Source organism: Salarias fasciatus (genome assembly GCF_902148845.1).
Source record: "Salarias fasciatus chromosome 7 unlocalized genomic scaffold, fSalaFa1.1 super_scaffold_4, whole genome shotgun sequence".
In the NCBI taxonomy this organism is placed as follows: domain Eukaryota; kingdom Metazoa; phylum Chordata; class Actinopteri; order Blenniiformes; family Blenniidae; genus Salarias; species Salarias fasciatus.
Window position 1 is genome coordinate 26350054 of NW_021941229.1, and position 24653 is coordinate 26374706.

The 24653-nt window shown below is 45.8% G+C and overlaps 2 protein-coding genes across 6 annotated transcripts; one reads left to right on the forward strand and one right to left on the reverse strand.

Annotated features, from left to right (window-relative positions):
* Nucleotides 1-1548: 1548 nt before the first annotated feature.
* rilpl1 (Rab interacting lysosomal protein-like 1) lies at nt 1549-14426 on the forward strand. Of its 4 annotated transcripts, XM_030084458.1 has the most exons (10): nt 1549-2106; nt 4873-5020; nt 6938-7056; nt 8117-8362; nt 8986-9141; nt 10105-10155; nt 10231-10385; nt 10487-10591; nt 10972-11059; nt 12866-13001. In XM_030084458.1, the coding sequence occupies exons 1-10, from the start codon at nt 1819-1821 to the stop codon at nt 12869-12871; spliced, it is 1362 nt and encodes a 453-aa protein (XP_029940318.1). In that variant the 5' UTR covers nt 1549-1818; the 3' UTR covers nt 12872-13001. The 4 variants fall into 4 exon arrangements, with proteins under 4 accessions (XP_029940318.1, XP_029940316.1, XP_029940319.1 ...); XM_030084456.1 differs by lacking the exon at nt 10972-11059 and having other exon boundaries at nt 12866-14426; XM_030084459.1 differs by lacking the exons at nt 8986-9141; nt 10972-11059 and having other exon boundaries at nt 12866-14426.
* Nucleotides 14427-14518: 92 nt separating this feature from the next.
* On the reverse strand, nt 14519-23379 carry kmt5aa (lysine methyltransferase 5Aa). 2 transcript variants are annotated; one of them, XR_003930586.1, is made up of 8 exons: nt 23126-23379; nt 22421-22580; nt 22155-22338; nt 21969-22056; nt 21838-21897; nt 21571-21761; nt 20211-20475; nt 14519-14537 (listed from the first exon to the last, which is right to left on the reverse strand). XR_003930586.1 is itself a non-coding variant. In XM_030084463.1 (7 exons), the coding sequence occupies exons 1-7, from the start codon at nt 23132-23134 to the stop codon at nt 20265-20267; spliced, it is 903 nt and encodes a 300-aa protein (XP_029940323.1). In that variant the 5' UTR covers nt 23135-23379; the 3' UTR covers nt 15397-20264. The 2 variants fall into 2 exon arrangements, 1 of the variants encoding a protein (XP_029940323.1); XM_030084463.1 differs by lacking the exon at nt 14519-14537 and having other exon boundaries at nt 15397-20475.
* Between the last annotated feature and the right edge of the window lie 1274 nt (nt 23380-24653).

The following is a 24653-nucleotide window of genomic DNA, read 5'->3' on the forward strand; positions in this document are numbered from 1 at the left end:
TTGTCTGCTCACTCAAAGACCCCCCCAACACACACACACACACACACACACACACACACACACACACACACACACACACACACACACAGCGCCCTCTTCCGGCTGGTCTCCTCTCGTGTCATGCGCATCTCGATCTTTCCTCTCATGGAAATCACAGGAGGGGAGGCGGGCGGCGCGTCAAGGTGGAGACATACAACATACCATATTACTATTTCCGGTCTGGGCCTCCACAATAAGAGCTCACCAGCTCCACAAACGTGTATATGAGTGAAGTAATGACAGTTTCTTTTGACTTTTTTTGGCTCTATGATTGGATTTCTTTTTTAGTTATACTCTGAAGACTTGTGAGTTCCTTGTACAGCAGTTTTTCCTCTCACGTTTTGTCTTTTCGTGCTTTAAAACGTTTCTTGGCCTCAACCATTATCATTAAATTGATTTATTTATGGACTTTTCAAGTCTGAGTAGTTTTCAGGTGTTTTTTTTTCCTCATAGTGGCAATTTTACATCTCTCTGCTTTTTTAAAATAGTTTTTTTTCTGCCTGAAAGCTTTCTGTGCCTTTATTAATTCATGAATTTTGCTTTTGCTCTTTGAGTGTCTCAGTTGGTACATTATTTAATGATCATTTTGTGTCACTTTTTGTACATCTTGCATCTCTTCCTAGTTTGTTCTCCTGTATTTTTTTTCCTCCAACGACTTCTTGTACTTTGTGTCTCTCCCATTTTGTCAGCTCTCTTCGTGGTGTTTTGTGTGTTTTGTATGTTTTATTTGTCTTTTTGTGTCTTGTTTGGTGCTTTTATTGTTCGTATTTCATAGCACTCGCTGATTAAATTGAAACTTATTTTTCACTGATCTCTGGTCTGTTTTGAATAACTTTATGATGTTGTGGTTGATTATTTTTTGAGTAGTTTAATATTTTTTGTGCCTTCATCGAGTTTGACCAGGCATTTTTTTTTGTTTGTTTTGTTGACTGGTTCAGTATATCAATGAGTCTCTTTGAGGCACTTTGTGGTTATTTTGTGTGTCTGTTTAATCTTTTTTTTTTTGTTGTCGTTGGTTTTTTTTTTTGGTCTTCCTGTTTCATTTAGTGTCTTGTTCATTCCCTAATTGTGGTGGTTTAATTTGTTTTAATTGTTGTCTTTTTTGGTTTTCCATATTTAATTTCCATTTTTTACATGTGTTCTGTCTCATTTTGGTTATATATTTCACTTTTTTCTCGTTATTTTCAGGATAATTGTCCTTTGTCCAGCTGAATTTCCTCTTTTTGGGTTATTTATTTCACTCTTTTCTCGTTATTTTCATTATTTTAGTCATTTTTCCAGCTGAATTTCCTCTTTTTGTTTTTTTATTTCACTCTTTTCTCGTTATTTTCAGTGTATTTTTGGTTTTTCCAGCTGAATTTCCTCTTTTTGTTTTTTTATTTCACTCTTTTCTCGTTATTTTCAGTGTATTTTTGGTTTTTCCAGCTGAACTCCCCCTGTTCTCCCGTTGCTCTCTTATTGTGGAGCTCCTCCCGGGGACCGGGGCTCGGAGGCGGTGCTGCGGGGGGATTGACGGCCGTCGCTCCGCTGTTCTCCCGGCAGAGACTTCCAGCTCCGGCGGCAGGACGGCGATGGGTCACCGGGGAGCGGCAGGCCGGACACAGAGCACCGCGGCCCGGACTCAGCCTCCGGGGAGCCAGCGGCACTAGGTCCCGCTCGGAGCCGCGTCGCGGGCCTCTCGGCCGGGGGACTGTTTCAGGACAGAGCGGGGTCGCCCGTGAGGCCGGGGGAAGTTTTCCGGCGGGAGGGGGGCAGAGCTCCGGGAGCTCCGGGGCCGCCATGGAGGAGTCCGGCTCGGCCCTGGAGAAGAATGTGGCCGACCTCACCGTCATGGACGTGTACGACATCGCCGCCGTGGTGGGTCAGGAGTTCGAGCGCATCATCGACCAGTACGGCTGCGAGGCGCTGTCCCGCCTCATGCCCAAGGTGGTCCGGGTCCTGGAGATCCTGGAGGTGATGGTGAGCCGCAGCAGCATCAGCCCGGAGACCGAGGAGCTCCGCCTGGAGCTGGACAAGCTGCGGCTGGAGCGGCTGGACCGGCTGGAGAAGGAGAAGAAGCACCGCAAGGTCCCCTCAATACTCTCTATTAACTCATTACGACTGTTTAACAACTTCTTATAAGTGTTTATTAACTCACTTTAACAAAAGTAAAGCACTGCAAGATCCCCGAATACTCTTTATTAACTCATTACAGCCATTTAATAACTCACTATAACTAAATATAACAAAACTAAAGGACCTCAAGGTCCCCAAACTACTCTTTATTGACTCATTATGACTAATTATAACTAATTCTAACAACACTAAAGCACCGCAAGGCCCCCAAACTACTGTTCAATAACTCTTCATTAACTCATTATAACTGTTTAATAACTTATTTCTTTATTAGCTCATTTCAAAATTACAGCACTGCAGGGTCCCAAAGTTACTACTGTTCAAGTCTTTATTAATTCATTACAACTGTTAATAATAACTTATAACTAATTATAGCAGCACTTATGGCAAGGTCCCCAAACTATGTTCAGTAACTCTTCATTTACTCATAACTGTTTAATAACCTATTATAAGTGTTTTTTACCTCATTTGAACAAAACTAAAGCACTACAAGGTCCACAAACTGCTGTTTAGTAAATCACTAGAACTGTTTATCTCATTATAACAAAACTAAAGCGCCACAAGCTCCCCAAACCACTGTTTATTAACTAACATAACTATTTAACTGCTTATTAACTAATTATAACTAATGACAACATTAAAGCAAACAACAATTTATAAATTATTCTAAGTAATGTTTTTATAATAATTTGTAACCACACCGAAGCACTGTTAGGTACCAGAAACACCTGATTATAAGACTTTATAATAACACTTTATAAGCAAGACAAGGTCCCAACCATCTGCCACTGAAAGGGTTTATAAGTATTTATCTGTGTTCATAACATCTCTGTATAACAGCACTTCATCACAACACTGCAGAAGAAGCTCCACAAAACCCTGCACCAATCACCTGTTTATAATACCCGCTCTTGATAAGAGTTCACACAAAGCACAGTCACAACAAGTTGTAACTATTTACAGTTTATAACAGTTTCTCACTCTGGTTGTAAAATCAGGTCCACACCAAAATTCAGAACTTAGAGAACTCTAATAAGGAGTGTTTTTCATAGTTTATAACCTCTCTCAATAATAACACTGTAAAAACACTTTGCAACACATTAGTTTGTTTCAATTTATTTGGAAAATATTAACAAAATAATGATGACATGGCACTTCATAACAAGTTAAAACGGTCTGTAAGACGTTAAAACAATTTAAAACACACCTGTTTATAATAACAGATCAATAAGTTTCAGATCCATTCCAGCTCTTTATAATGAGCTTTAATAAGAAATCATTCAAGTTTATCGTTGCAACTGTCAGTGTGAGTGTTGTCTGAGAGCTATAAAGAGACGTGATGTCAGTGTGTGTGTGTGTGTGTGTGTGTGTGTGTGTGTGTGTGTGTGTGTGTGTGTGTGTGTGTTCTTGTATTTCTATCCTTGTTGGGGCCAAATGTCCCAACAAGGATACCAAAACGTGGAACGACGTGCCTTGTGGGGACCTTTTTCCGGTCCTAAGTAGGAGAAACAGTGTTTTCTTGACCATGTTGTTGTTACTGAAAAAAGTAAAAGTGCAAAAACATTTCTTCAGGGTTAGGCTTTGTTGTGGTGTGGGTTAGGGTTAGGGTAAGGGTCAGGGTTAGGGGCTAGACATGAATGGGAGTCAATGGACGGTCCCCACAAGGATAGAAATACAAGACTGTGTGTGTGTGTGTGTGTGTGTGTGTGTGTGTGTGTGTGTGTGTGTGGTGACTGATTAACTGTGTCTCATGACTGTGACAGAGTGGCTGCGTCTCACACAGCCTGTAAAATCACACCCGTGCACGATCAGACACACACACACACACACACACACACACACACACACACACACACACACACACACACACACACACACACACCAAATGATTGCAATACTGTTTGTTTTTTTCCTAAAAGTTGTGAAAAATGTGAAGGAAAAAAGCATCAGTGTCTTAAAATCTACTTGTAACTTGAGTATGAAAGTAATTCTGAGACTTCTTTGAGTGTGTGTGTGTGTGTGTGTGTGTGTGTGTGCGTGTGTGTGTGTGCGCGCGGGCATGTGCACTTGTGCGTGTGCGTGTGTGTCTGTAATATGACTCAGTCATGTTGTTATGTGCTCCACTTCCTGTTCCTTCCTGAGTCACTGTGCTCCTCACAGTTTGGGAAACCAGGAAGTGAACAAAGAAGAAGAAGAAGGTTCAGTTTAGATCAGAGCAGGAGACGGTCTGCTGAGGGCCGGGACCACCAAACCCCAGACCAAGACCAGAGCATCCCCAGACCCAGTCCGGACCAAGACCAGAGCATCCCCAGACCCGGTCCGGACCAAGACCAGAGCATCCCCAGACCCAGTCCGGACCAAGACCAGAGCATCCGTAGACCCAGTCCGGACCAAGACCAGAACATCCCCAGACCCGGTCCAGACTAGAACTCAGTGACCAGATGAGGAACCTCTCCTCTGCCGTCTCCACCTGCCGGTCGTCATGTTCCTCACAGAACGTGGTCAGGACTGTACAGATTAAGAGACGAGAACGTTCTCTGACAGAACGGGAACCATGTTATTCCGGTTTCTGCTCCAGATACCTCTGGAAAAGCTGTGGACGGGTGAAGTCCTGGTGTCGACCCACCCTCAGGGGGTCCAGTCTGGCTCTGGGTTTGTGTGTCTGCATGAGGAGGTGGAGCAGCTGAGGCTGACGGGTGTCTGCTGGGTGGTGCTCAGGAGCTGGAGCTGGTGGAGGACGTGTGGAGGGGAGAGGCTCAGGACCTGCTGTCTCAGATCGCTCAGCTGCAGGAGGAGAACAAGACGCTGCTCACCAACATGTCCATCAAGGACCCCATGAGCGAGGAGGACCTGCAGAGACACGAGGGTGAGGAACACTAACGCCCCGTCCAGCGACAAGGTGGTCTCTCTGGACCTGGTCCCCTGAGTCCACAGCTGAGGCTAACTGTGAGGCTAGATCCTTTAGATTTGGCTTGGCTGACGACAACTGTCAGGCTGATGCTAACTATTCTGCTAGCTCCTTTAGCTTTCGTCTTGACTGATGCTAACTGTGAGGCTGATGCTAACTGTGATACTAGTTCCTTTAGCTTCTGCCATGACTGATGCTAACTATTCTGCTAGCTCCTTTAGCGTCTGTCTTGGCTGATGCTAACTGTGAGGCTGATACTTATTGTAATCCTAGCTCCTTTAGCTTCTGTCATGACTGATGCTAACTGTGAGGTTGATGCTAACTATGATGCTAGCTCCTTTAGCGTCTGTCTTGGCTGATGCTAACTGTGATGCTAGCTCCTTTAGCTTCTGTATTGAAGCGCTGCGTCAATGATTTATTGTGATTTGCATCGTATTTGTTCCTTATTTACATGTTGCGCTTCGCTTTAGCGTGAGCTGCTCTCCACATGCAGGGTTCTAGATTCGAGTCTTTATTTGATTCATTCAGTTTTCACGCTGGAGTCGTGCTGATTGGTGAAATTTGAATTGAAGGAGTGAACAGTGATCGAACCAGGGAGTTGTAGTCTGTCGTGTCTCTTCCTCCACACCCCTCAGTTATCGAGATCAGCTGTGTCAAACATAAGGCCCATGGGCCAAAACCAGCCTGCAAAAGCTCCAATCTGGCCGAATCACCAAGAAATTTTAGGAATATCTAAGAAAACATTGATTTAAAAAAAAAATAAATTTAAGAGTAGCAACAAAACGATGGCAGTGACACTTCCATGAATGCTAGCTAACTAGCATTAGCCTCAAAGGGATGCTGTCAGGGGGATTTTGGAAAAACACCCATAATGCAAGAGTGTTTTGGTCATTTCAGCAGGTTAAAGTAAAATTGGCTTCATGTTGAGAATGGAGTCATTTTCTATAGTAATGATTTATTTTTAATGATAATAAAGACATTGTCATCATCTGCATAAAGTTTCAAGTTAAAGGTTATCATTATCTTAAACCTGTCTGAATGGAATGAGCTTCCTGGACCTGGACCTGGACCCACCTTGGGGGTCTGTGGCTCCCTGTCGTCTGTGGAGTAAATGTGAAGATCTTATCAGCGGTTTGGTTCAGGTGATGCTTAAAAGTTCTAATAATAGAGTTTAAAAAAGAACCTGTTTTCAAAGACATTTAGTTCTTGGACTGTGTGACGAGCGGCAGTGATTCTGTGGTGGTTTGTCCAGTGACTCCGTCCTGCACACAGTGTCCAACACACACACACACACACACACACACACACACACACACACACACAAAGAGGCCTTCAGTGAGTGTGAGGGCGAGCCAGACACAGAGGACACACACACACACACACACACACACACACACACACACACACACACACACACACACACACACACACAGAGCGGCCTCAGTGCGCCGGCACACCTGCAGGACTCACACCCTGATCACAGCTCTCAGTTCAATGTAATGAAGAAGAGTTTAGTTAGAAAATGAGCTTTTCTAGTGATGTTTTTATGTAATGAAATATCAGATTTACTGTTATTATTCTAATAAAATGAGTGAGTACTAATAGTGTATTTTACTGTAAGCAAATTGAAAAAAAATTCAAATAAAATATTGCTTTTATCAAGAGGAGGTGGAAGTCATGCAGTTTTAACAAATACTCATTCGATCAGCCATGTTCTTGTAAAGAGCCTGGCTGAAGTGAAGAACGGCGGATTTCCTGGTGAAATCCAGAGTTCCCGTGTGTTTCCAGGGTTCTTCCGTCCCTCCAGGGCGGCCGGAGCGTCTTCAGCCTCTCTGATTGGCTGCTGACGCCCCGTCCCGTGTGGGTGGTGTCCAGGTATGACGGAGAGGGAGCGGCAGGTGATGAAGAAGCTGAAGGAGGTGGTGGACAAGCAGCGGGACGAGATCCGGGCCAAAGACCGCGAGCTGACGCTGAAGAACGAGGACATCGAGGCGGTAAGGCTGAAAGCCGACGGCGACGCCTCGCAGTCACAGAAACCTCGACCTCCCAGCATGTGCTCCAACACCAGGCTTTAAGCCCCGCCTCCCAGAATGTGCTCCAACACCAGGCTTTAAGCCCCGCCTCCCAGCAGGCAGACAAACATCCTTTAAGCCCCGCCTCCCAGCATGTAGTCAGTTTTTAAACCCCGCCTCCCGGCATGTAGACAAATGTATAAGCCCCGCCTCCCAGCATGTACTCAGTCTTTAAGCCCCGCCTTCCAGCATGTAGTTCGTTTTTAAGCCCCGCCTCCCGGCATGTAGTCAAATTTATTAGCCCCGCCTCCCAGCATGTAGTTAGTTTTTAGGCCCTGCCTCCCAACATGTAGTCAAACACCAGTCTTTAAGCCCCGCCTCCCAGCATGTTGTTAGTTTTTAAGCCCCGCCTCCCAGCATGTAGTTAGTTTTTAAGCCCCGCCTCCCAGCATGTATCAGTCTTTAAGCCCCGCCTCCCAGCATGTACTCAGTCTTTAAGCCCCGCCTCCCAGCATGTAGTTAGTTTTTAAGCCCCACCTCCCAGCATGTATCAGTCTTTAAGCCCCGCCTCCCAGCATGTACTCAGTCTTTCAGCCCCGCCTCCCAGCATGTAGTTAGTTTTTAAGCCCCGCCTCCCAGCATGTATCAGTCTTTAAGCCCCGCCTCCCAGCATGTACTCAGTCTTTAAGCCCCGCCTCCCAGCATGTAGTTAGTTTTTAAGCCCCGCCTCCCAGCATGTATCAGTCTTTAAGCCCTGCCTCCCAGCATGTAGTTAGTTTTTAAGCCCCGCCTCCCAGCATGTATTCAGTCTTTAAGCCCCGCCTTCCAGCATGTAGTTAGTTTTTAGGCCCCGCCTCCCAACATGTAGTCAAACACCAGGCTTTAAGCCCCGCCTCCCAGCATGTAGTCAGGCTTTAAGCCCCGCCTCTCAGCATGTAGTCAGGCTTTAAGCCCCGCCTCCCAGCATGTAGTGAACCGCCATGCACTAGGCCCCGCCTCCAGCCGCGGTGACAGCTGTGGCGTGCGTCCCGTCCGCCTGCAGCTGCAGCAGCAGCAGTCCCGTCTGATGAAGATCAACCACGACCTGCGGCACAAGATCTCGGTGGTGGAGGCTCAGGGGAAGGCGCTCATCGAGCAGAAGGTGGAGCTGGAGGCCGGCGCCCAGGCGCGCGGACAGGAAGTGGGCGCCCTGCGGCAGGAAGTGGCTCGTCTGAGGGAGCGACTCCAGGGAGAGGCTGCCGGTTCGAGTCCCGAGGAGCCGCCGCCTCAGCCGCCCTCACCTGCAGAGGTAACGTCTCCGCTTCGCCTCAGGCGGTTCAGAAATGAAGGAAGGCGACGAGTTGAAACCTTCATGAAGCTGGGAACTGGGAAATGTCCTTCTGACAGTCAAAACTTAAAGTTTCCAGTTTTCATAACTAACTTTTTCCTTCAAAATGTTTTATAGTTCAATATTTAAAATGATTTTTTTTTTTTTTGCTGAAAAGGTTTATTTTAAAACATTTTTTGTACAATGTATGTAATACATAATTTTCTTATTTTCAAAATTCAAATTTATTCAGAAAACTTGTTTCAAACATTCAAGTTTCTATCCTGATACAGGTCATCTGTTGAAATTATTACTTCAAAGTGACGCATTTTTTTAAATGTTTGATTATAAAGGAGGGTTAATTTTCATTACATTCATGACGTTACTGTCAGCATTTCAGTTTTCTATATTTTAAATGTTGACATTTTTCTCCATTAAATATTTGTCTAATAATCTTTACGTTTATGGTAATATATGATTATCAAAGTTCTTCTCTGGTACTTGCTGGTGCAGCTTGTAGCCCCTGGTAGTCGGTGGTCTTGCCCCCCCGGTGCCCCCCCCCCGGGGCAGCAGGACAGTGTTCTGAGCTGTGTTTTATCCTGCAGCCTGGTAAAGCTGCTGGGGGGCCTCTGGGGGTCGAGCCCTCTGAACTGGTGGTGGGGGGCCTCGATCTGGCCCCGTGGCCCCTGTCAGGGTCCCTCAGCCCTGAGGGACACCAGGAGGAGGAAGAGGAGGAGGAGGAAGAGGCCGTGTTGCTCTGGGTAAATGTAGAAGGAGCTGCTGTGTTTGAGTGAGGAGGAGGAGGAGGAGGAGACTAACTGCACGGTGTCTGAGGAGGAAGAGGAGGAGGAGGAAGAGATCTGCAGTCCGTCTCAGTTGCTGTTGGTCCTCAGAGACGTCGGTCAATCAGACGTCCGGTTGTTGGTTCTGGACGAGCAGCTTCAGATCCAAACCGTCACTCGACCGGTTGCCATGGAAACACTGAACCTGTGATGGTTTGGGTCTGTTCCCACGATGCTGAAAACACAACTTCATTCACTTTAGTCTTCAACATTTTAAATCGTCTCTTAAACTTCTGATTTCACATTAAAAATCATTTCAGTTTTTTCAACTTTCTATGTTCAGATCAGCTTTGATCCTCGAAGTGATGAGAAGAAATATTTAACGTTTAACTTTATTCACCAACATTTTCGATCAATGCTTTAACACCTGAAGCTGCTTGGTTCAGTAAATTATACAAGTTTCTTCCAGAAGACCTCATCTTAAAAAGCCGTCTTCTTGGTCTTGTTTTTCTGAGTTTTGTCAGCATTTATCACTTATTGAATCTTCATTATTAACACAAACTGGAACATGTTTCACGTTTTTAAGAAGTTTATGATTCATGTGAAGGTCGGGGTTTTTTAAAACCCGTTCCCTCGTTCCAGCAGTGAGTGGACTGAAATAAAAGAGCAGCCAAAGAAAACCTACAGTTATGATAAACAATGGCGTGTTTTAAAGGAAGAATCGAGGCGTTTCCTTCCTCCTCTGATTGACTCACTGCTGCCCCCTGGTGCCCGGAGCTGCGCTCGGTGTTTCTGGAGTGCTGTTTGCTCGCTGCATGAGTGTCTTCTGCCGGCCGCGTGTGATGTGAGGTGGCTTGATGTGAACTGCGGCGGCAGCGCCGCACGGTTAGCCTCGCCGCCAGAAGACTGGTGTCTGACGCGTAGTTCACCGTCTGCCACCAGGAGGCGATGTGCCATGAGGACATGCCTGCTGTGTTCCAATATTTCACCAAGGTATCCCCCCCGCCTGCTCCTCTCCTTCCTCCTCTCCTTCCCCTCCCGCCCGCTGACGCGTCCGTCTGCCACCAGGAGGCGCTGTGCGACGAGGACCCGGCCGGTCTGGACCCCAAGGACCCCAACCGGCCCCGCTTCACCCTGCAGGAGCTCCGGGACGTCCTGCACGAGAGGAACGAGCTGAAGGCCAAAGTCTTCCTGCTGCAGGAGGAGCTGGCCTACTACAAGAGGTCCGACTGTGTGTGTGTGTGTGTGTGTGTGTGTGTGTGTGTGTGTGTGTGTGTGTGTGTGTGTGTGTGTGTGTTATTGATCAGTCCCTCCCTGTTGGCAGTGAGGAAGCCGAGGACGAGCTGGTCACTCCGTCTCCGTCTCCTTCGCCTGAGATGAGGACTCGCTCCCGCTCCTCGGCTCAGCCCGAGTCGGGAATCAAACGCCTGTACGTGGTGCACACACACACACACACACACACACACACACACACACACACACACACACACACACACACACACACACACACACACACACACACACACACACACACACACACACACACACACACACACACACACACGATTCCCACCGTCTCCTGGAGGCCTGAAGCTGAGGAACTGGGCGGAAGCAGCAGATTCAAACAGACACTTCCTGTTTGTCCAGAATGAAAACAAACTTCCATCAAACCCGAAACTCCAGCATGTTCATGACCTTTTTTTAAAAACGGAGGTTCAGAGGTCAGCGGTTGACGTGGTGCCTGTCTCTCCCCCCCGTTTGTGTCTTCACCTTTGTGTGTGTGTGTGTGTGTGTGTGTGTGTGTGACAGGATCTTCACGGCCATCATGCCGATGGTGGCGGCTGGTTTGATCCCAGACGACCCCACTTTACAGCCAATCAGACGCCTCATGTCACTTGTACGACTCTTGTTTTCAGTTGGCTTCAGCACCGCCACCCCCCCCCTCCCCCGCCTCCCCCCCTCCCCCGCATGCCCCCCGTCCCATCTGGGGGGTGTGGCTTCCTCTAACCCCACCCCCTCCTGTAGTATTCTGATTGGCTGATGGTGGGGCCGTCTCAGTGTGATCGAACTCAGCCAGTCAGAATAGTCGTGTAGTCTCACCCCCCCCCCCCACCATCACCCCTACCCCACCCACCCTCTCACCCTCTCACCCCTGCTGCTCACCGTCACTCACAGAATGAAGTACTTTGTTTTCCACCATGTTTCATTTGACTGGTTCATCAAGGATGCAGTTAGTTAGTTAGTTAGTTAGTTAGTTAGTTAGTTAGTGCTAATTCAGTAGTTTATTGAGTGAGTAATGACTTATGGAGTTGATAGAGTGGGTAGGTAGTTATGTATTGGGATGGGTAGGAAGCTAGGTTTGGTCAGTATGCAGCTGGTTGAGGACTCGTAGGTAGTTTGGTGGGTAGTTGGGTAGTGATGTAGTTGAGTAGGTAAGTATTAAGGTAGTAATGTAGTTTGGTGAATGGATAGGTAGTGAGTTGGGTAGGTAGTTAGGGATCGATGCGGTTGGTTGGGTAGGTATGTAGGTAGTTAGGAAGTTGGGTTGTTATCAGTAGGTGGTGGATCAGTAGTTATTTGGTAGTTAGCAGTGTGTTTTAGCGGGTAGTTAGGTAGCCATACGGGTAGGTTGTAATGTACTCATGTATTTGGACGGCTTGTTCAGTTTGTAGTTGGGTCAGAAGTGTTGGTTGATAGTTAGGTAGTTAGGTTGAACTGTTGGTAGTTTAGTGGATAAATCATGGTGTAGTTGAGTAGGTGTGTAATACTGTAGTTTGGTGGGTGGATGGGTAGAGATTTATGTACTTGGATTGCTAGGTAAGTAAGTAGGTAGTTCAGTGGTTGGTTCGGTAGGTAGTTGGTTGAATAAGTGATGATCTCTGCAGTTGAATCACTGAATCATATAGTTAGGAAGTTAGGTAGTTTGGTGGGTCAGTACGTAGTTATGTAGTTGGGCGAGTTGTTAATTTGGCAGGTTGGTGCTCACATTGGTGTGTGAGCGGTAATGTCATTGGGTGGGGATATGGGTAGTTTGCTAGTTTAGAAGTTGGGTATGTAGATAGGTAGTTATGTAGGCAAGTGATCAGATGGATGGGTAGTTGGGTTGGCAGATGAGTTGTTTAAAGAGTGGTTAGTTACACAGGTATGTAGATGGGGTGGTGGTAATGTAACTGGGTGTGGAGGCAGGTCGTTAAATAATTAAGTGGGTGATTTAGTTCAGGAATTCAGAAGTTGGGTGTGGGCTCGGTAGTTATGGAGCGTGATAGGTTGGGGTTGGTAGTCAAGTAGTAGGATTGGAAGGTGGTAATGCAGGGAGACTGATGGGTGGTTAGTTGGATCAGGGTGCAGGTAGTTAGGCTGACGGGTGGTTAGTTGAATTGGGGTATAGGTAGTTAAGTAGCTGACCAAGTGGGCAAGTAGTTATGTAGTTAGGTGGATGGACAGCTGGGTAATCGTGTAGTTGAGTAGATAGTTTGATAGTTAGCTGGGTGACCGTTGGAGAGTGAAAAAGCTAACTAAAGCGAGCTAACCTGCGTCCTAATCCTCCTCCTACTTCATAACTTCTCATTGATGATCTAAAAAAGAAAAACCAGAGACGTTAACCAAACCGTGTTCGATGTTTTCGAAGTGAACAAACCGTCGGGATGCCGGGTCACCGGTTACCCGGCGGTGACTGACCGCCCGCCTGCTCTGTCTCCTCCAGGTTTAGCTTCTTCTCCCGCGATAAGCAGCGCGGCTCGCGGCCCTTCGACGGCGGCTCGTGGGCGGGGAAGGACGACGGCGTCTACACAGAGCAAGCACAGGAGGCGCTGCAGCACCTGTAGTTTAACACAACCCCCCCTGCAGGGGGAGGGGGGGCGGAGGGCCCCCACCCCCAGACTGATACCGACTCACAGCCTGGATCTTCACTGCATCTGCTAGAAAACAGAGGACTCTGCTTTTTCTATGAAGAAAGTTGGTTTTATTTTGTAATCCCTGCATATTAAGAAAAAAAAAGACCTAAACCTTCCAAAAAAAAAAATCTCTGAACACCAGCATGAATTCTGAAGGACGAAATGTTGCACAAAATCACAATTTAAACACCGTTTGCAAGAGAAGTTACTGAAGATTATTCAAAGGTTTTTACGTTTCTGCCAAAATAAAATCATAGGTTTGTTTAAAGAAAAAAGCATTGCAGTTGTAGAGTAAGAAAATATTTAAAATGTTAAATTAAATGATCATTTAAGCTCCTTTTGCATTAGAGAATGTACAGACTTAAGCTCATTCTGCTGAAAACAGCTTTCCGAGGTTGTATGTAAATAGAAACATGAAATAATGTCAGATTTCTGCTTCATCAGCAGAAATATTAAATAGAAGGGACGTGAGGACAAACTTATTAAGAACTACTGAGAAACAAACTTTGGATGTGTTTTACCTTATAAAATACTCAATAAATGTTATTAGTATTTGATTTTAGTTGTATTTTAACATCTTGAGATGCTAATAAGTCACATGTAGTTTATTGACTTTGTGTTAAAGAGTTCTGACGAAAATATTTCATGAGTTTTGTGAGAATATATTTTAGTCTGGAGAGTTTTGCTGTATTTAGGAAAATAAAACTATGTAACCTTCAATAATATTCATTTATAACAGTTATTTTATTGAGCTGCAAACGTATTTAAACCCATGTTACTCTGCTCACATCTCTAGAAAAGCTGCGAAATCTTATTCCTCACATTAATCAGCAGGAGGCGGAGTGATGGGGAACTGCGCCGGCTCGTGGGTGGAGTTTCCAGTCCCGGGTGTTTAATTTGTGCTTTTGAGCAACATGGAGACAAACTGAGTCTCTGAAAAACTCCGGTTTGATTTAAAGACGAAGCAGAAGATCTGAGAGTTTCTCTCTTTAAACTCATCTCGGTTTGTTGAAGGTTTAACTTTTGAGTTCTAACAGGAAACACTCCAGAGGCATTTACACTCCCTCAGCAGGAGAGGGTGATGAGAGAGGAGTGAGAGAGGAGTGAGAGAGCAGCTTCTCACTCCGACCAGGGAACTTAAAGGGACGACGACCATCAAAAGGGAAACAAAACCTCCTCAGCTGATCTCCAGTCTTCTGTCGACTGAGCTCCTGGTTCTCAACCTGAGGCCCGGGACGCGAGAAGGGGTTCTGGTCTTCCCTGTGGCGTTTGAGGTCTTTATCAGGGACTCTGGAGGACTTGCTGCGCTGGTCTGCTCGGATCTGATGAAGGAACGTTTCTCCTCATTAATAAACTTACGTCACCTCAGAAGTCTTCGCTTCCTTCTTCCCTTCAGTTACAGTTTCTTGCTGAATTGTTTTGCGATCACTGTTTTCTGTGAGGGGCCGGTGACCTTTCACCCCTCGGTCAGCCTGGATCCACCTGGAGAACAGGAACAAGCCAGGAACCAATATGCAGACCTGGATCCGTAGTATTCAGACTAGAGGTCCAACTTCGTTTTTTTTCCTGGTCGTGTTTTAAATACAGAACTGCAGGAAGTTTAATCTTATATACTAGAAAGTCACTTCTTGAATTTTTCTTGAGCCTTAAAAATTAACATCTTATAACAAAAAAAAAACAAAACAAATAGTGGTACATACCATGTGTGACCACTAGATGTCTCTGTTTGACATCAGAAAGCTGCTCCAGCATTATAAGAAAAATGTCTCCAAAGACAGAACTTCAAATGAGAAAGAGAAATAACTGGATCTGAACTTCTTCCTCAGTCCCTCCAGGAAGTCGCAAACTAGATTTATTCATTTCAAATTCAACGAACTGATTGAATTTAAATTAAATCATCGAATGTGTGGCCTCCTGACTTCCTGGAGGGGCTACCGTTTCTGGAACGTCTGTTTACACGACGACGGTGAAATAGCAACTAACCATGGCTCAGTTTCCATGGAAACGAGTGGTGAAAACACAACCAAATGGAAACGCCACTACGGCGACTAAACCGCAAAGCCGGTGAGGGGGGGGCGACAGTTGGTAGAGGTTGTTAGTTCAATTCCCTGTTCGCCCCCACATCCATTTAACGGAACGTCTTTGAGCAAGACACTGAATCCAGAACTGCTCCCGCTGTGTGGATGACTGTGTGGATGTGATTTCCAGTGTAAAAGCGCTTTACAAGTGAATTTCCATTTCCTCTTGCATTTGAATGGTCGCCTCGTCCTCCAGAACACCCGCCGCGTTTTCCAGACCAAACACGAACGTCACGCAGGAATAAACGAGACGCAGGCTCCTCTCGTTTGCATATCACATCTTTATTCGTCGATGCCTAAACCCCAGCATTAAGATTTATTGGAGGCTACAAACAGCAGAGATCTATCGTGTCCTAAAGTGGCCGACCGGTAGCTCAGTTCTGCCCCCCGGTGGGGATTTATTGCATTATTTCCACTCTAAAAAAAAAAGTTTTCTGGAACACATTGTTAAGAAAGGCTCGTAGAAACATGGAACGACACGATGCTACGGCTAACGGGCGCCGAGGACGGCGGTCCTGCGCGTCTTCACCCGTTAGCCTCGGTGTGTTTAAGTCTACTACACACACACACACATTTATCACTTGTCTCCATATCAACACTGATCTTTTATGCTTTATTTCAATAAAACTGAAATGGAATAATACAAAAAAAAAAAAATCCCAAATATTAGCTCGGAAATAAATGACTTCCTTTAACCGCGATGATGAGCTAGCCAGGTTAAGCTAACTGTTTTCATTCCAATAAAAGCTGCTGAGAAAAAAAAAGCATATCATAATTAAAGGGTTTACAAGACAGTTGAACATTTGGGAAAACAATCTGCTTTTCTCAAAGAACTCATTAATAACAATAGTCGCTAGGAATTTAGCATAAAGACGAGCACTGAAGGGAAATTGTTAGCCTAGCCTAAATAATTAATCTATAATAAATTCAGATTCTTATTGTAAACAAACTACCATTTTTTTTAGAAGGTGAATATCTCTAAGATAATTAGCATTTTCCAGTTTCCCTCATGTTTGATTTCTGAAATTTTACAAATGTTCCGACAGGCAGGAAAACCTGAAAGCTAATGCGCTAATGGTCAGCTAGCATAAATGAAAACTCTACTGTTCGTGCTTTAAGTGAATTTTTATTCAAATGCCTCTGATATTGATTTTAATTAATGTCATAAAGATTAAATAATCGCTAATTAGACACACCTGGGAGTAAATTAGCTGTGAGAAAGTACCAGTAACAATCATACTATTAGCTAAAAACACAATGCGACCTTGATTCAGCTCAAATATACTTCGAACAGTTGCAGTTTTTTTAATTCAGTTTGGATAATTCTATATAAAAAGGTCAGTTAAGCCAATTAGACAGATTAAGTTGTTTTCATGCCTGCTTGTAAATAACAACAGTCTGACACAGCTTTAAAATTATTTCCTCTTATAGCTCTATTTCACCCTAATGCCAAAACTAGCAATTTCCAAAAGCTAAGTAGCATAAATACTGTAATATTTAGCTATAGTTGTTTAATACTATCAAGTTAAACGAGCTTTGCTGTACTTTTATATGCTAAGCTAGGCTAACTGGTTTATGATGATCTGTTCAAGTTTCTCAAACAAACCAGAATGATTTTCTGATGAATTTCAATTTTTCTGCAGAACCAGGCAGTGTTTTCCTTTGTTTCTCGACTTTATGCTAAGCTAGGCTAAGCGTTTGGAATTACACATTCAGATTTAATAAACGGTTAGCAGTTTGTTTCCCGTTATGCTAAGCTAGGCTAACTGCTCTGTGACTTCTTTAGATTTCGTGTTTACTGTACAAAAGAGTTTATCATCAACATCTTGAGACAATAAGCTATTTAGCCGTTTTCATTTTCAATGCTAAGCTAGGTTTGAAACTTGAGGAATTTAACTTTTTTAGTTGTTACTCGACAACAGAACCAAGCTAACCACTTCCCTTTGTTTCCAGTTTTTATGCTAAGCTAAGTGCTATGCGACTGTAGCTTTGGAGAACATTTCCCAAAATGTTGCACTGTTCCTTTAAGACGGTGTCGTTATTAAAAACTAATAAACAGCCGAAAATACACATTTCCTGGTAAGCTTGACCTCACTTTATACAGTAAAATAATCATTTCCTCTATTTCATATCAGATACGATCAAATCTAGGAATAAAAACGTTAATTAGTGTCATTTTTCTTTAATTCGTCTTTATCAGCACACATAAAACTAACCTGGAAAGAGTCCAGAACTGACCGTTAGCCTTTCCTTTGGTTTGCCATCTTAAGAAAAATATGACCTTTGAAAGAGGATTCAGTCGATCACTCGGCTCTGTGCTGGACAGGTAAAGGTAGAGGGATCCCGCAGGAATTATTTAGAGAAACATCCATAAAAACATCCATTAAAAAAAAAAAAAGAGAAGAAATCCTGAAAAAAACATGAGCCCAACCTTCTGGAAAATCCCGACGTTGATAGGAAACATCTGTCAACAAGAGGCCTGCTAGCCGTTAGCTTCTGCTAAACAGCTGGTTGGAAACACAACCGATTAATCAATGGAGTGAAATCAAGCAGAGACAAGTGCGAAAGTTCACCAAACCTCAGGTCAGAAAGGTCAAATTTTGAAGGATCGGTACGCAGGAATTCAGAAATACCACTCCTGGGTGGCGGCAGTGAGCCAGCGTTCCTCGGCTCATTGTTTTTGTTCCGTGATTCAGAACCCGACGCTCCTGGTGTAGTAAATCCCTGCACCTCCTGGTGGAGGCTAGCCAGTTAGCGTCGGCTACGTCCCGATTCTTCCTCAGATGTCGTTGATCAAAATGTTTCATGTTGTCGCAGATGTTCAAAGAAATGATTTTTCCTAGTTTTGCCGAGTTTGACCAGACTGACACCCGAACCACAGTAACAGGAAACAACTTCAACACTTCAATATAATTTAGACTTTAAACAGTGACGGGTTAAAAACTATCAATTTAAATTAAAAGGTAATTCCACTGTTAAACAGCAGGTGGCAGCAGTGAGTGGCTTCCTGTCAATCGTCAAGCTGTTGCTTTTCTTTTCTAAATCTTCTGCTTTTGTTGTTCTTCCACCGACTCGCTGCGCCACCTGGTGGTGCGACGCCGTATCACAGGACTGCAGACTACTTTCACCGTTTCAGTGTTATAATAAGTTACTTTTTCATGTTTGCTTTCACGTCCGTACCATAATTCTGTACTCGATAAATGTGACTATGTTAAATATTCAAGACCTTTCACACTAAAAGACTTTTTCTGGTACCTTTGTTGATTTAAATATGTTTAGGTTAAAACCATAAAACGTATTAACTGCAGCCAATAACATAACACGGAAATTTAAATGTATTTCCTGGAAATAAGCGTTTGTTTTTTACAGGTTTATAGAAAACCATAAATATTCTAAAGGTCTGATTCTTTTTTTTAATAAACATATTTATCAAAGCACCTAAAATAATCTTTAAAAACAGAATGAAGTTGGATTTTAAAATGTTCAGTTTTAATTCCTGTTATGTACGATTTCAAAAAAGTCCGTCTTCCAGGAGAAGTTGCGACTTCGCCGAATGTTAAATGTTTCCTGTTACCGTGGAACTCCGCAAAATAAAAGCCTAGAAATGTTTTCTGATCCGCAAAAGTAAAATGAATAAATATATTTACAGGATGCGGCGACGCAGAACGAGAACAGAAAACGGAAACGTTCTCTTCAACGTTTGATCAGACAAAGTTTTTGTTTCTTCTAAACTCACCTGGAAGAGTTACGGAGTCATAGAACACGAGAGAACACTGAGACGGAACCTTCCGGTTCTGGATTCTGTCAGAAAGCCAGACTGTTCCAGAATACTGGACCGTGGAGAAGATCAAGACCGTGCATCAGTTGGAGAATATATGTAAGAGATGCAGAACGACTGAGGGTTCTAGAATGTGGGAAGGTTCTAGAACATGCCAGAGATCCATACTGTTTTGAGAGTTCTCCATGTGACAGATTTCGATCCAGTTGCTTGAGAGTTGTCGGATTTCTGAAAGTTCTCGGACTTCTTTTCAGAATATTTGCGAGTCCAGAATTTGGGAACGTTCTAGATGTAAGACAAAAGTCAGCTTTCCTGAACATGCTAGTTTCAGGATTCCGAAGGAACACGTGACAGTGATGGAACTGGCAACGGTTCTAGACCGTATGAACGTTCCAGGGTCTCCCAGAGATCCAGAACGTTTGAGGGTTCCAGCGTCTGTGAATGTTCTAGAATCTGTCAGAGATCTGGATGGTGCAAGAAGCCCAGAATCTGTAGAAGATCAAGAGTGTGCAACCGTTCTCGAACGTTTGTAAGAAATACAGAATGTCTGAAGGTTCTAGGACTTCTATCGAATACAGAATCTTTGAGATTCTAGAATTTGAGAACGTTGTAGATATGTGACAAATCAGATTTTCTTGAACAAGCTACAGTTTTAGAACTTGTCAGAAACACGCGAGGGTTCCACAGCTGTTCTAACTGGAACAGGAGAACCCTGCTTTAATGATTAAAATGATGAGAAGTGAAATCCGGAGTGACTTCTGGAAGAGTTTCAGACGTTCTTTAAAAGGTTTTATTTCTCTCCAGCACACCGGAGGAACCCGGCTGACCCCGGAGCGTGGAGAACGAGCACACGGATCCGTTCCGGTTTTGATGGACGGAGTGAAACCGTCATTAAAAAAACAAAAACAAAAAACAAACAAACCAGAGTCTGGAATTCGCATTTCATACTTCCTGCTCGTCCGGCCAGAAGGAGACGTATTGCTGAGTTTCTCACGGCTGATTTAAAAAAAGGAGTATAAAAATGCAGAGCGTCAAACTACCAGCTGCTGCGAGCAGCGGCCGCCGTGGCGCCCTCAACGCCGCCGCCGCCGCCGCGATCGGAATACAAAACGTACAAAAGAAATGTGCTGCAAAACAACCAGGATGTTCCACAAACGTATAAATAAAAAGTACAGATGTCGTCTGACGGACCGGTCGTATCGTAACCCATAAGCCCCGCCCCCTGCCCCGCCCGCCCCGCCTCCAGACCCACATTCTGTTTCTAAGGCATTTTGTACGCTAGCTAACGGGGAGCGTTACCGGAAGGTTCCCTTTTGTTTGTTTGTTTGTGGGCGTTGCCCCCGGACGCCGCCGTCAGTGCTTGAGCCAGGGGTGGGCGGCGATGGACGCCTTGCTGCGGTCGCCGTAGTCGTACAGCAGCTCCTCGCCGCGGTCGATGTCGCGCGACGCCACCAGGATGAGGTGCGGCACGCCGTTGATGTCGTGCAGCTTGGTCTGGCAGTTCCCCGCCTTGCTGTGGTTGATGAGGCGGCCCATGCGGCCGCTCTCCCTCGTGGCGTCCACGCTGCGGCGGGGCGAGAGGGCGGGTGAGGGAAAGCGGTTCGATACCAGGCGGCGAAGGGACAGTGGTGAAAACGGCACGTTTCATAAAAAGACCGGGTGAAACACTTCCTGCTTTGGATAGCTTCACAATAAAAGCCTGTTTACACCTTCCAAGTGGAAACATTTTTTGGGAGTTTTGTTCCTGAAAATTATCGCGTTTTGACGACAAAATTCAAAAAACTAACGTCCGTTTCCATGGAAACGACAGAAACACTGAAGAAAAAAAGTACTTCTAATGGCAGTCCTGGACCAGAACCAGATGGACCTGGACCAGCTTTCCAGAAAAGTTACTTTTTCTCAGAGTCTGATAGCTTTCAATAAAAATATTGATAATAATAATAAATAGGCTCCCAAATTGTTACTAACGTTCTCCGTTTCCACTTAAAGCAAACGGAACAAAAAAGTCACTTTAAAGAGGAGAAGAACTGATGAAACGTGTGAAATGTTTCCAGATCCGAGACGTGAATATTCAGAGCAACACGACAGATTTATCTATATCAGGGGCGTTGTATTATAGCTACACACCACCACACTATTCAGAAGGGATTCAAATAAAGGTTCAAGTAAAATTGGGAAAAATTGCTAAAACCGCAAGACGTGGGGAAAAAAGTGATAAAACGTCTTAAAAAATGTCTAGAATTTCTAAAAGAAGAACATCGATATGGTTGGAAAAAAGCATGTAGAACTGCTTAAAAGGAGGTCAAATGGTTGAAACAGCTAAAATTTAAATACTCTTGACAAAAAATACTTGAAAATAGAAGCAAATCTGTTAAAATCAGGTACAAAAACAGGTTAAATTTAATAAAAGGTTCACTATTCTGAACCCTAACTTCATAAATTCATCATAAGATCTAGTTTTTATATAAGAAGCTTCCTGAGCTGCAGTCGCCTCATTTTAAAGGTTAAATGTTCTTTATGGCTCCAGAACAGCTGGACTTGGCTGAAAGTCACTGAAATGGTTCTGTTGGTCATGAAGGTTCCAGATCCCTGGTCTAGACTAGAGACAGAGAACTGGACTGGAAACCCTGAGCAGGTGGGGATGGTGGGAACGGCGTACCAGTAGGTCTTGCAGAGGTACTGGAAGTAGTACATGTAGCAGCCGGTGGCGGGGTTCTGGGCGTACTCCGCCTCCCGCTTCTTGGCGTCGTTGATCTGCAGCAGGTCTCCGTGGTACTCCACCACGAAGTCGCCCTTCTGGAAGCAGCGCGTGGCGAACACGGCGCGGCCTTTGCCCTCGATGTGCTGCACCTGCGGGGGGTGGGGGGAGTGTGAGAGCCTGCGGGGGGCGGCGGCGGCGGCGGCGGGGCTGGACCCGGGGGCTTACCTCCATCCCTTCCTCCAGCCCGGTGGTGATCAGGTCGTCCAGGCGCTTCTTCTGCTCGCACTGGTGGAGGAACGGACGGTTAGCGGCGGGAATCGCACCGCAGACCCAACGGGGAGACGGCTCCGTCTTACCCTGAGCTCCGTCTTGCTCTTCCTGGAGCTCCGCCGGATCGGATAGAAGTCGGTCACTTTCCGGTTTTGGGAGTTTTTCGCCGCCGCCCTGCGGTGAGAGACGAGACGGCGCCGCGTCTTCAGCCGAACGGGGATCAAACGCAGGGGGAGAAGAGCGATCCGCCGCACGCGGCCGGTCGTACGTACGTTCTGCGAGCGGGCTTCTTCCCGACGACCCGGGTTCTCCTCTGCGGCCCGTTCTGGTTGTTGTGCAGCGGCGTGTTCCCGAGGGGGAGGGGCAGCTCCGGGGGGGCGGGGAGGCAGGCCGGGAGCCGCGGAGGCGACGGACGCTCGTCCCTCGGCGCGGTGAGGGCGGCGTTGGGCGTCCTGCCTGCGGGGGGGAGGAGGAGGAGGAGGCAGGGTCAGACTGTGGCCCCCCCCCCGGGTCTCTAGCAGCCGCATGCGGGACTCACCCTCCCCCGCCCTGGGGGCGTCGCCCTGCGGCGAGCTCATCGGGGAGCGCCGCCCGTCCTGCGCCGGCCGCACGGCGGGCTTGTCGTCGTGGGCGGTGGGCGGCGGCGGCGGCTTGGGGCAGCTCAGCACGGTGACGGAGCGGCTCTGACACACCACTTCCTGTCGAGGCAGAGGGGGGACGGTCAGGCCCCGTTTCCACGGCAACGGTTCAAGTTTTGGTCTCAGAAAAGTTTTGCTTTTACATGAAAATGACATCCGACACCATGGAAACAGAGGAAACGCTGAAAAACCATGAGCATGTTGGAGAAGAGAGGATGACGATGATGAAGAGTAACCAGCTGGTGATGGGTGTGGGTGGGGCTGGAGGGGAGCACGCGGCTCTCTCCTCCTCCTGTCAGCCCATCAGCCCTTTAAACCCTCAGTTCTGGACCTCCAGGCCTCTCAGGCCCCCCTGCCCCCCCCCTCCTTCATCCCTCCTCATCCTCAGTGGAACCTGTTTTCTCGCTGAGTGTCCAGAGCTGCTGTGTTTATGTGGATGGAGCCTCATGCTACTGAGCTACATGCTAACAGGCTCAGACTGACTGAATTCACCCTGAAATGCTCACAGTGTGGAGATTCGCCGCTCTGAGATCCATTAAAACCATCATTCAAACTCGGCTCTTCCTCATTCCGCAGGTTTTAAAGCGGCTTCAGCTCAAACTCACCCCGTTCATGTCCCCTTGTTTTTGTGGCTCCTCTCCGGGAGCTCGCCTCCTTCTCCCGGGTGAAGCCCGAGCAGCAGGCCGGTCAGAGGGCACCGCGGCCCGGCTCCGTCAGGCACACTTCCCCCGGCTCGACAGGCCCCTTCCCCGGTCACCGCGACCCCGGTTTGGCGTTACAAGCTGCCCGCAGCTCGGCCCGTGAAGCCTCCACAGCCCCGCTCCGCCATCTTTCTCCGAGCGTGAACCTGGAGGCGGAGCAGCAGCGCCCCCTGGGGGAGGAGAGGAGGAGCAGCGCCTCCTGCTGGAGGGAAGGAGGCGGAGCAGCAGCGACCCCTGGGGGAGGAGAGGAGGAGCAGCGCCTCCTGCAGGAGGAGCACAGCTCGGTGGTGTGTTCCATGCAGTGGTTCGTGCTCTCACCTGTCAGTCAGGGTGTTTTCATGGTACTTAATAATAATAGATTTTTTTTGTAATGCACTTTACATTTAAAATCAAATCTCAAAGTGCTACATGAGACACAGGATTTAACTGGACTTAACTCTGAATGAAGCTTTATTCTGCTTTAAAGGGACCATGGAAACGCCTGAAAGCATTTTTTTGGAATTAGGTTTAAATCCGAATAAACCAGATGGTTAATTATCCTTTGGAAGTGGAATTATATGTATATTAGGCGACTTTATTCCAGTCGTTATGCTTGACAGTAGACATAACAGAATATTCCAAGATGGCGGCCCACAATCTTAACGAAAGGATTTATTCACCTGGAGCTTTGAAGAAATTTATATCATGAAAAGAGCAAATGGAAGGGACCATAACGATGTGGATATTTTCAAAGCTGTAGCATCAAAGTGAATCCAGAAAGAAAGACAGAAAAATCACCAGCAACATGCTTTGTTTACTTCCAGGAGTTGTCACTCCGTCACAGCTGCCCGATCCAATCAGAACGCTGAGCAGCCCCCTTGTTAAAAACGAATTAAATCCTTTATTTATCCCATGTAAACACTAAGCCAAGGAACATAGTTCTGAATTGCTTAGTTTGGAATAAACCAATTCCAAATTAAAAGCACCGTGTGACTACACTCAGTGACAGGGTCATGTGTTCAGATACCATGCATGTTGCATGTTCTCCCTGTGTCGTCTTCGTACCATAATCAGTCATGTAGTGTTAATACAGTGACAAACTGATGTCAAGTGTTTTTGCTGTGATGGGGACCGAACACGTCCAGCTGTTACTCTGTTTCTATTCTATTCTTCTTTTCTTTTTTTTTTTTACCCCATAACCCTCCTCTGAATCTTTTTGTACAGGTTTAAAATTCTTGGTTTTTCTCTGTAATAGCACCTTCAAATCACGCTATTGGTGATAAAGAAATAAAATGTATTTTTTTGTTTATAACATCTATAAGAATTTCTTTGAATTCCAAATAAATTAATGTATAAAGAAGTGCTCTATATTTAAAAGTTTTGGTGGAAGAGGCACCAGCACAAGATTCAGCAGTGTCACTAAATTATTTATCATAAATCAATTTATTGATGT

Bases quoted from the DNA above. Each gene is read 5' to 3' on its own strand.
- rilpl1 (XM_030084456.1), top strand. From the start codon at position 1,819: ATGGAGGAGTCCGGCTCGGCCCTGGAGAAGAATGTGGCCGACCTCACC. The intron at 8,363-8,985 runs GTAACGTCTCCG...TTTATCCTGCAG, and splicing joins AGCCGCCCTCACCTGCAGAG to CCTGGTAAAGCTGCTGGGGG. The intron at 10,156-10,230 runs GTATCCCCCCCG...GTCTGCCACCAG, and splicing joins TGTTCCAATATTTCACCAAG to GAGGCGCTGTGCGACGAGGA.
- kmt5aa (XM_030084463.1), bottom strand. The intron at 21,762-21,837 runs GTAAGCCCCCGG...CACCCCCCGCAG, and splicing joins GGCTGGAGGAAGGGATGGAG to GTGCAGCACATCGAGGGCAA. The intron at 20,476-21,570 runs GTACGCCGTTCC...GCCCCGCCGCAG, and splicing joins TACCTCTGCAAGACCTACTG to CGTGGACGCCACGAGGGAGA.